Source organism: Castanea sativa, chromosome 6 (genome assembly GCF_040712315.1).
Source record: "Castanea sativa cultivar Marrone di Chiusa Pesio chromosome 6, ASM4071231v1".
Lineage (NCBI taxonomy): Eukaryota > Viridiplantae > Streptophyta > Magnoliopsida > Fagales > Fagaceae > Castanea > Castanea sativa.
The window spans coordinates 17,657,898-17,669,689 of NC_134018.1; the positions used below are offsets into that span (position 1 = coordinate 17,657,898).

The following is an 11,792-nucleotide window of genomic DNA, read 5'->3' on the forward strand; positions in this document are numbered from 1 at the left end:
TGGCCTTGGTGTGGTCTGGAATTGCAACTTTAAGGTAACGTAATAGCTAGATTTGGAAAGTTAGAAAAAGAAATGCTGAGATAGATTTTGTTTTGTGATGATGGGTGTGACCTTTATAAAAGCCTAAATCAGAGTTTTGCTCTCTACCTTTAACTGATATATTACTTTCTAAATCTCTATTATAATTGCAAAGGTAGGGATTGGAATTCCACTTATGAATTGCTAGTGGAAAGAAATTGTGCAATGACCTTGTTTCCATTTTTATTTTATATATAATCATGCAATTGAAATGGTGCAAGTATTATTTGTTCTATCGATGATGTCGTGACCTGATGCTTTCAATTTTCTAATGAGGGAATGGCACATTAATCGTGTAATAGGTGCCAGGAAAAAGAATATATGAAGCATCTGTATAATTTTAAAAAAACTAGGAATCTTAGCTTGTATTTTCATGTTAGCTACATGTTAGCTACTTGGAAAGATACAATGGACAACTTTAGGCAGAAAAGGTGTCAATTAATCTGCAATTGATAACATACAACAAGCAACAGTCTAAAATGTGGCTGAAAGTATATCTGTACTTGAAAACTTTGCCAATGGGCAGTCTCCTGTATTGACATCCACAGCCTACATAATATGAAAGTGTAAAAAAAATTACAATAAAACTATGTTAATGAAAAGAAAATTCTCAAATTCCACTAGAGCATGGTATGCTGAAGAGCATCCTGAATGTTTTTACTCCAGATTGTAATATCATAGTCCAATTGTGGCCATGGTGTACCAATGTGAAACATATACTTGATGCTTTTTCTCTAGAATGCGTGCTCATCACATAACTTCATGAACACTTTAATCTGGTAGAGCTCCAGAAAGCATGGATCAATAACAGAATATCAACCAAGTTATGCTGGAGATGCCTAAGTTTGCTGCGAGAGTGATGAGGTTTTCTACCATAAGGGTCGTCCTAAAATGGCACTTCCATGAATGGAGAGATAAGCAGCATTAAACCTAGAAATCAACATTTAAAACAAATAAAAAAGAAATCAATATATGGCTTGGGTAGTTTGGGTCCTAAATTACATTGCAAGAAGTGAGAAGAAGAAGAGAGTTTACTTATCAACATCAGGTGTAGCCAAGGGCCCTTTTTCCAACATCTCTCCAACATCAGGTGTAGCTATTCCTTTAAGCTTGCAACTATTCCATGATGTCCTATTCCATGATGCCGATCGATTATGTAAAGCCCGCGGTCGTCCTTTTCCCCAATTTCATTATATCTATTGTCAGCAATATATCCGGAAGTGAATATCTTCTGCACTAGCATCCTTACATCCAGAAGACAACTGTCACTCCGGTTCCAGGACCCTCACACATTTTGGACAAATGTCAAGAACAAGGCGGCACTTACATCTCAAAGTTTATCTTTTGAATGTAAAATATTTTTGTCTTTTTGTAAATTATGGCCTATTTATAAGAACTGTCCAAACCACCTTCAATGCAGGAACAGTCTTCATCACCCTTTTCCCCAATTTTAACATGTCTCTTAAAGACCCTCACCTTTGTGATGCTTTTAAAGTCCAAGTCTAGATCACAGGAGCTTCACAAGTGCATGATACTTTTGCAGCCACACTCCATTATCAGCTTGCATACAGACTCCAAAACCATGCTTTTGACATAGCTATACTAGAAATAGCCCAATCTAATAATGCTCTTTTAATCCAAGTTGACCTAGGCATGATGCCTATGTGCACATTTGTTCCAAGACAATTGAATAAAGAGCAGATGACAAAACTCTTTCCAGAATCATGGATCACAAAATATGAGAATCTTCATCAGGCGGCCCAGCCAATCCAGTCCAAAACTCCTTTCTTCATCAGAAACAAAAATGGTGAAGTTGAAGTTAGATTTATGGCAGCCACACTAGAAAAAGAAGAAGTGACAGTCTTTCTTACTTAAACGGCTATGACCCAACCAGTCTCATATGAAAGTCTTGAAGGTCTTCAAATTAAAGCATTTCAAGAAGATGGAAAACCTTGCTATGAAGGATAATCATCCTCCGGCTATATATGGTGGGGATGTTTGTGACTGTACTGATTGCCAAGAAGAAGAAGTATTTGAAGAAAAGCAGAAAAGACGAAAGAAAAAGTCTTCCCAGCAACTTCTTAAAGAAAGATATGAAGCAGGAGATCCAGAAGTTGACCTCCTTGGAGAACCCACTGGAAAGTTTGATTACTATGTCCTCTATCCCAGATCTAGAAAGCAAAAAACTCCATCCCTTTCCCCATGTAGAGAAAGTCATGATCAAAACCAACAAAACCAAAAACCACCATTAATCCCGTATTACCAGAAAGTCATTCCCCAAATACAAAAATGTCAACCTAAGCCTCCCAGTCAAACCCCTACACAAAAGATCTTACCTTGTTATATGTTTGACCATGCATCACCTTCCTATTCACAAAATTTTCCTCCTCTTGTAAGTTTTGACCATCCACAAGTCAATGTTAAACATGTTTGGAAAATCAAAAACCTTGTTGGAACCAATCCAGATGGAACCCAAAAACAAGTCTCCTCAGCTGATGCAGCTCTCAATTGGCAAGCAGAAAATTTTGTTGCACAAAACCAGGTCCTTTCAAAGATTCTTGATAATCAGCAAAAGATGACTGAAGCAGTAACTCATACCTTCTCATCTTCAAATTCTCTCATTGAAGATTTAAAGAAAAAAATACAGCCAGTTGAACAAGAATTAGAAACGATTGCCTCCACAGTAAAAAAATTTTCTGTCTCCTTTCCCCTTATTGGGCAAAAAGAAAAGGAAAAAAAACAATTGTTGATGCAGCTCCAGTCTATGGAAAATTCACAAAAGATGGTTACCCAAGCTCTTCCAATGCAGGTCTACATGCCTTATCAGCTTCGTCAATCATTGTATAAAAATCTATCCATACCTGTACCCTCACCATTCTCCCCAGTTTCCCCCTACCAGGACCTCCAACCACTAAACATGACACATCTTGCTCAAAATCCTTTTAAACCAAGTGGAATTTTTCCCAGCATAACAAACCCAACACCACCACTCCAACTAGAATCTCAACCCAGACCAGATCCTCAACCCAAACCATGAAATGAACCTCCTCTCATCAAAAAAGACAAAGAGCCATTATACCAACCACCAGATCCAACTATTGGTGCTTCTTCTAGACCCCCAGATATGAACATGTTGGCCATAAATTATGATCCCCCAAACCCGATTTCATCATTTCTGAAAACTCTAACTCTTCAAGAATCAATAGAACCTTTTGTTCTCCCAGTCATTGATGACACAAATCTCGACTTGTCTGGCCTTGAATTAGATGAAGTATTTATGACAGAACCAAAAGTAGAAGAGGAAGAAGATGTCCTTCATCCTAAACAACCTCCACCACCACCACCACCACCAATATTCCCTACACCACCTTTCATCCCTGATCACCGCACAAGATTAACCTACTCATCAACCACAGATTCAAAGCACTTGTTTACCATTGATAACAGTCCTCCTTCAAAATGGCATGATGAGATTTTTAACATGTATTCATGGTGTACAGCTGAACTCCAAGTTCGAAATAATACTGTTGCACAAATCATCGCCAAGTTTGTCGCAAGACTTACAGGAAGATTGAGACAATGGTGGATTAATCTTGGAGAATACAGGCAAAGACAAGCAGCCCAGTGTAACACTCTAGAAGATTTTTTCACAATCCTTCATAATGAATTCCTTGGTTCATTAGCCCATTACACTGAAGTAGCAAGAGATGAATTCTTACTGATGAAATGTTGTTCTTTTGAAAGAAAAGATTTGGAAAAACATTTTGACAGAATGTCAAGTAGGTACTACTCCTTTAATGGAATGGATGATGTCAATTCCAGGCACACTTTCCTTAACTCTTTCCCAAAACCATTAGGTGATGAAACCCTCCGCATGATGAATCTTCAAAAAATCACCCTACAGCAAGCCTTCTTAGGAGAAATTTATCAGCATGTGCTCATTGCTCTTGAAAAACTTTGCAATCAAAGAAAATTTCTTTCAGAAATTGACAAGATCCACAGCAAGCTTAAAGACAATTGTAAAAGGAAAGATTTGCAGATCAAGTGGTATGACAAAAATTGTGCTTGTCCAACCAAGAGAAGAGATCATTACAAAAAGTATTCTTGGAAGAAGAAATATCCTCCACAGAAGAAGAAGCTTTTCAGAAAAAAGAAATAGAAGTTCCTCAGAAGAAAGCAGTTCAAAGGCAAAACTTCAAAAGTTTGTTTTGTATGTAGAAAGCCCGGTCATTTTGCAAAAAGTTGTCTATAAAGAAAAAAAGCAGCAAAGCTTTTGGAGCAAGTCCAAATCCATGCAGATGACACCCCATTTTCAGATGTTGAATCACATTTCTCACTGGATGATGATTACTCTCTCCAAATCTTGGCAGTCATGGCTTATTCTACCTCAGAAGATGAGTCTGACTCAGATATTATTGATAATTCAGACCCAGAAATCCAAACCATATATACATCTCAGCCTCTTATAGCTTCAATAACTGACCCCACACCAATAGCTCAAGTTCACATCCTCCTTGATACTTATTCCAGACCCATTCCAGTAATCACCTTGTTTGATATAGGAGCAGCAGCAACAATCCTTCATCCTAAGATATTACCCGAAGACTTTTGGCTACCCCATCATCAGATGTTCAGAGCAGCCAATAGAGAAACATTTCTGATTACCCAGAAAAGTAAGCCCATTCACATTCGAATTTTTCCAACCCTTACCATTAGACACCAAGTCCTTGGATCTCCCCTCACAGGCAGAGGCCTTCTCATAGGATTTGACATCCTTCACCAAATACCCAGTCTTAGATGGTCCCCAAAAGGACTTTTCCATAAACAACACCTTCTCACCTGGATCCAAGTACCTCATTTGTTCTAATAAATCCCTTTGACTCCTTGAAATTCCAGATTATCAATGAATGTTGTGCAACCACTCACTCTGAATTCCTCCTTAAAAATCCAAATCCTTTGTGGAAAAATCCAACTTTTTTCATAACCCTTCCCTTCAAAAAGAATGAAGATGTTAACCCCACTAAAGCTAGTAATAGAGGAATGAACCCAAAACACTTGTCCTTAGCTAAAAAGGAGTTATCCACTCTTCTTTTAGAAAACCTCATTGAACCCACAACTTCTCCATGGGTGTGTGAAGCTTTCTATGTTAACAAGCATGCAAAACAAGTTCGAGGAAAGTTTAGATTGGTAATCAATTACCAAGATCTTAATCATTTCCTTGCTGATGACAAGTTCCCTTTGGCAAACAAAAGTGCCCTTTTCCAACATCTCTCCAATGCCAAAGTGTTTTCAAAATTTGATCTCAAAGCAAGCTTTTGGCAATTAGGAATTCATCTAGAAAAAAGATACAAGACAGCTTTTGCATCCTAGATCATCATTATCAATGGACTGTAATGCCTTTTCGCCTAAAAAATGCTCTATCTCAATTCCAAAAAGTAATGGTAACGCTGTTCCAACCGCTTTTGTCAAATGCATTGATCTATGTAGATGATATCCTCCTATTTTCAAAAGATGCAGCATCCCATGAACAATTGCTTACTGAATTCTACAATTTAGTAAAAGCTCAAGGGATAATGCTTTCTAGAAAAGAAAATGGTCATAGGAGTATCTTCTATTGACTTCTTGGGCGTAAACATTTCAGATGGAAAGTACACTTTTTAGCCTCACATAGCAGTCTCTCTTAGTGAATTGCCAGATTTGCTCACCAACACCAAACAGATCCAGCAGTTTCTTGGAATTATTAACAACATGTCAGATTTCATCCCAAAAATCTCCAAAAATAGGGATTGTTTGTCTAAATTGTTGAAAAAATCTCCCCCAGAATGGAATCCAGTTCATACAGAAGCAGTCCAACAATTAAAAAAATTACCAGAAAAACTTCACCCTTTGCAGATTCCAGGAACAGGCAAAAGAATTATACAGACAGATGCAAGTGATGAGTATTGAGCGACAGCTCTCTTTGAAGAAATTGATGGCAAAAGAAATATTTGTGGATATAAAAGTGGTGCATTCAAGCCTTCAGAGCTCCATTATCATTCTACTTTCAAAGAAATCTTGGCAGTCAAACATGGAATTGAAAAGTTCTAGTTTCACCTCCTTGGTCACAATTTTCTTGTAGAAATGGACATGTCCTCTTTTCCAAAAATACCCCAATTCAAAAGAAAAATGCTCTCACATCCTCAGTTACTCAGATAGTCAAATTGGTTTTCACAATGGTCTTTCCAAGTCAAACACATCAAAGGTATAAATAACCTTATCATTGATTACCTTTCTAGAAAGCCTCCAGTCCTTCATACCACAATAATTCCTCCACCCTTATGTGTATATCTAATAACAGACCCATCTTGATTCTCAAGCCCTTCTACTTCAGCCCCTAATGATATCATGAACATGAAAGAAACACTTACCCCAGAAATAAAAGACCAAATAAAGACCTTGACCCTTCAAGCCAGATCCAAAAGAATCATTCGAGTCCTCCATGATTACCTCAAACAACACCAACGCCATTTCCTTGCCCTTTTTCCAGAAATTGAGCAACCATGAAAAATTTCATTTGCATTTTGGCTAACAAATTGGACTGTTGTACACTACCTTTACATGTGGTACTTACTCAATCAGTACTACTTGTGCCTCTATTTCGAACTAGAATTCTACTCATACATTTTTCCTCGAGAGTATAAATATTTTCACAAATTCTGGCGTGAAATTTTGAAAAATGATGCTCATGATGGCCAATGATTCAAGTATCCCAGAATAGATCACCCCCATTTTGGTTGCAAAATTACTTCGGCATGTATAGTAGCTAAGCTAAACTCCAAAAATAATGTTCACGCAGAAGGAATTTTCCACCCTCCAGATATACATTGGGTGACTAATGCTGATGGTACTCTTCACACACACGTGGACGTATCTTGGATATCTTGTCACTATTCCCTCATAATGGTAAAATTTCTCAATCAAGGATCTTACCAACCATAGTACCACCCGACCCAGATGTTTGCAAACAACAATGGCCATAGGATGACCATTGGGAAGTGCCTAATCCTTTATTTGGCTTTGATGACCCTTACTACCATAACCATGACCCAGATGCAGATGTTGATGAAAAATGGTTTCAAGGTAGAGACGGATGGGATGACTAAAAGATAAATATATATAAAAGATATATTTAAAAAAAAAAAAAAAGTTGCCAGGAGCCACTTTTGTTGACTTTTCAACAAAGCCCCTATTTTGGTTTTTTCCTTTCTCTATTGCCGTAGCTATTCCTTTAAGCTTGCAACTATTGCATGATGTCCTATTCCATGATGATCTTCGTCACCCTTTTCCCCAATTTCATTATATCTATTGTCAACATTATATTCAGAAGCGAATATCTTCTGCACTAGCATCCTTACATCTAGAAGACAACTGTCACTCCGGTTCCAGGACCTTCACACATTTTGGACAAATGTCAAGAACAAGTCGGCACTTACATTTCAAAGTTTATCTTCTGAATGTAAAATATTTTTATCTTTTTTTAAATTATTGCCTATAAATAAGCCTCTCGTTTTCTTAGTTTAGCAGACTTGAAAAATTACAGAGTTGGAGAATTAGAGAGAAAAAGAGGGTTAGAAAGAGTTAGTAGCTTGAGTAATATTTCCCAGTTTATGTCTTCCAGTCCTGTAAAAAGTTTGTTCAATATAATAATATCCCTCAGTTTGTTGTATCTTGTTTTATGTTCTATTCCATACTATCATGTTATTTTCTATAGCATCTTAGTAATATATGTCATTAATAAGCTTTCATAATCTTCTTACACTCCCATTTTCTATAGTCCTTTTAGTCTGTGTTTGTCGTCGTCTTTTACTAGTAGCTTCCTTGTTTGTCCTTTACTCCCTTTCCTTTAGTTTACTCGTCCTCTTCCTTTAGTTTACACACAATTGGTATCAGAGCTGCCATGTCCTGAACACCTTCAACCTGTAAATGAACCATTTAGGTATAGAATTATTTTCAAGCACCTTTTTGTTTTTTTTTTTGAAAAGAAACAAATATCTTTATTAAAAGAAAACCAAACCAAGTACACCGGGGGTGCACTCAGTGAGAATTACAATCAAACTTTCAAATTACAATGCTCAAACATATCTAGAAGAGTTCAAGCACCTTCTGTATATTTGCTCTCTCTGTTGGGTGCAAACATAGAATGAGTAAAAATGATGCATGTCTTTTCATATCTACAAATAAGCCCGATTGTTGTGCGTTGGAAGGGTAATAATAATATATGAGTTCACACATTTGAAAACCCCCATTTTGGAGTAAAAAAATTTTTTTTTTTCCAATATCAAAAGTCTCGTTAAATCTTCTAAAAATTATTGAGAACTTCAGTGCTCAACATTTGTTATTCCCACACGATAATCACTTAGTTGATACTAGAAACAATTGCTCACAAGGCCGAAGAAAAAAAGAAACAGTGGCTCTATTTCTGTTGACTAATACAACATCCATCTCACGAAATAAAAATTGCTTAGGAATAGCATCAGTGCCAACAAGTGTTACTAACGTCAAAACAATTTACCTGCAGTGGATAATTTGCGTAACCACCATATGAGTTGTATGCATATAATGATGGATCCTGAGTAGCCCCATAATTATAGGCATCATAGCCTTGTCCATAACCATAATAAGCACTCCATTGACTTGGATCTACTTGCTGACCCCAGCTACCAGGTACGTCCTACAATAAGCCGGTATCAAAAAATTTGTAAGGCTAGATTGTTGTATCTAGAAAATTAACCATATAATGAAAAATTCCAGTATCAATACAAATGGGTAACCATATCTAGATTAATGTATCTAGAAAATTAGCTATATAAGGAAATTCAAGTACAAAACAGGTAGGTGAGCAGAGATGTTGTGTTCATCTCAACCTATCAACCATGCCTTAACAGGTAGGTGGGCAGATGAAAATACAATGTGTTTAAAATTCAGTATGACTGTGGGTGAGTTCTTTGATAAAAACCCTTCAAGTTCACTCTTTGTTCATACATACTACTAAGACAAAATATAGCTAATTTACCACCATTCCACCAGAGGTTCATCAGACTTCAATTATCCAATCGGGTGTTCCTGGCTTTAAAATAGAGCATCACTTTGGATGCACAAATGGAAAACAATATCTTTATCACTATATCAAAGTGAGCATATGATAGAGATGAGTTAAAAGAAATCACCTGTTTAGCTGTTGGACTCCTACCCCAAGAAATGCGGACAATTTGTTGGCCAATCATCTTTCCCTGCATCTTTTGGATGGCTTCTTCAGCAGATGCTCTATATAGACAATTATAATAAAAGAAATCAGGAACCCATGGACACCAAAAAAGGTAAAGTGATATAAAGACTTGACAAAAACATTGTATAATAAGGAGTTGCCCTTTTTGGACTACAGGTTTTTCTTGCATTCTTCCATGCTTTCATTTTTTTATGATTCATTTTGTCAATGCAAAAATTAGTATGGGCCATAAAATGTCAACATTCTAGTACAACAATCAATGCTTTTCTAAAAGAAGGTAAAAGGAAGAAGGAAAAAAAGAGAAAAAATGATCACTATCTTTATGAGACATTTTTACCAAAACAAAAAGGGTTCGGTAGGGCACATATTAAGCTTTCTATTTTTGGAAACATTTTCTCGAGAATTGAAAAAGCTGTAAATACTTTTTCAATTCCTGAGAAAATATTTCTAAAAGTGATTTATTATTGTGTGCCCTTAGGGCACACGTTAACAAAATCCAAAATTATGGGAGAAGTTTTAGATTCACTGTTAAATATCAGGAAAATCGAATAGATATTTCACATGCAAGCAAATGACAAACCTTGTCCCAAACTGTACAAAACCGCATCCTTTGCCCACAGGAATCTTGACGTAGGCAATTTCACCAAACTGTAAAAAGGTTTGCTTTAGCTCCTCTTCTGTGACATTAGGATCCAAGTTCCGAACAAAAATCTGCAGCAGATAAAAAGAAGAAGAATAAGAGATGAGATAAATGAACACAATAAGACTTTAGTCTGACTTACCGTAGTATAATTTACATCATACTCTGCTGGAAGCACAGCAGGCGCTGTTGTGGGATATGCTGCAACTGAATATACTGTTGTCAGAAAAGTCCATGCATAAGATCTCTTATTAAGGCTAAAACAGTATCAGAAACTAATTTCAGCATGAAGACTATAGAATGTTAATCAGAAATTTGAAGTCTCTTATCTCAATGGCTTTTCCAGACAATAAGAAAGACTTATCTGAGTCTGTAACATGACATTAGTTCTATAACAGTTAATAAGATATAAATAACCTTTGGGTGTAGCATATGGTAGAAACGCAGTGGTCTTCTTTGGTGTAGCTGCACTAATACGCATTGGCCTTGTTGAAAAATATAAACCATTCATTTCAGTCATAGCACGATTTCTTTCGGCCTCATCAGAAAATTTGACAAATCCATATCCCTTTGAGTGTCCAGTATTTGCATCAGTCACAACCTTGGCACCTCTAACAGACGGATAATTAACACGAAAGGTCTCTTGTAACAGATAATTAGTAACATCAGGAGCTAAATCACCCACAAAAATAGAATGTTCAGGCCCAGCATCAGGACGTCTTTCCCCTATGCCAAAAGAAGCCCAATTCAACCTGGAAGTTTGTTCAGTTCCAGGCATTTGAGCGCCATTGTGAGACTGCAGAATCCTTTCAGCTGCTGCATGGGAAACAAACTCAACAAACCCGTAACCCTCAGGCTGGCCAGTGATCTTGTTACGTATAATCTTAATTGAAATAACCTGTAGAGAGAAGTGTCCATTTAAAAAGTTAATAACGTCTGTTTCAGCACAGAACTACAAGCTTGAATGAGAAACTACCACATTGTCAGAGTTCAACACCCCATAATCTAGCATTAACAGACTTAAAGACCTGAGGAGGCGGGAAGTTTAGCAAGTGTTTAACAATGAGTCATTGTTTTTTGTTTGCAACTCACAATTCACCATGCTATACCGACCCACTGTTAACCAAAATGCAGCTTAATTCACATTAAAACCAGCAAATACTTAGAATATAAGAAATTCATGAGTCGCCATGCTCACACCAATTTGTGGTGCCAAATTGTGGTGTGCAGATTCAGGTATTATCCTGTGCTCGGTAAGAAAATCACACACAAAAATAACTTCCAAATCAAGAGTAAACTAGCAAATAACCAAAGAATTGGAATGTTATCAATACATTTCAGGTTTTGTAATTCCCTTCTTAGTTTTCATGTAGTCCCGTGATGATTTCACAGCTAATAGTATGCTTTCTGTTCCACCTGATGTCATGTTTCCACATATTTGTCCTCCTGAACCCTTCTCTTGACTGCCAATTAGTGCAGCTGTCATTGCAACCACTTCTGCTTCAAATCGTACCACACTCTGGAATACATCCAAATGCAATGGATTGGTATGTGCAAACCTGAAAGGCAAATCAAACCAAGTAATGATGAGAGATAAAGGGTGTGTGCAAAAAATGGTGTAGAAAGGAACTGATCTTATTGAATTCACCATTGCAAAGCATATGGAATCCTAACTGTGAGGAAAAGAAAAGCACTGTTGAACAGATATTGGGCACACATAACCAGGAAAGTGTCAACTTAAATGATAGTCCTGATTAAATTATAAGGTTTAAAAGAAGTCAATTTTTAGTTTTATCATCCAAACTATTT

General features: G+C 36.8%; 1 protein-coding gene across 1 annotated transcript; it reads right to left on the reverse strand.

Moving 5' to 3' along the window:
• Positions 1–7,337: 7,337 nt before the first annotated feature.
• LOC142639559 (polyadenylate-binding protein RBP47B'-like) lies at positions 7,338–10,995 on the reverse strand. Its single transcript, XM_075813719.1, has 8 exons — positions 10,960–10,995; positions 10,401–10,881; positions 10,126–10,199; positions 9,924–10,054; positions 9,285–9,381; positions 8,630–8,788; positions 7,970–8,034; positions 7,338–7,506 (listed from the first exon to the last, which is right to left on the reverse strand). Exons 1-8 carry the CDS (start codon positions 10,993–10,995, stop codon positions 7,338–7,340), a joined length of 1,212 nt encoding a protein of 403 aa, XP_075669834.1.
• Positions 10,996–11,792: the final 797 nt, after the last annotated feature.

Bases quoted from the DNA above. Each gene is read 5' to 3' on its own strand.
- LOC142639559 (XM_075813719.1), bottom strand. From the start codon at position 10,995: ATGCTAGATTATGGGGTGTTGAACTCTGACAATGTG. The intron at 10,882-10,959 runs GTAGTTTCTCAT...TTCTCTCTACAG, and splicing joins TGTTGAACTCTGACAATGTG to GTTATTTCAATTAAGATTAT. The intron at 9,382-9,923 runs GTTTGTCATTTG...TTGTCTATATAG, and splicing joins TTTGTACAGTTTGGGACAAG to AGCATCTGCTGAAGAAGCCA.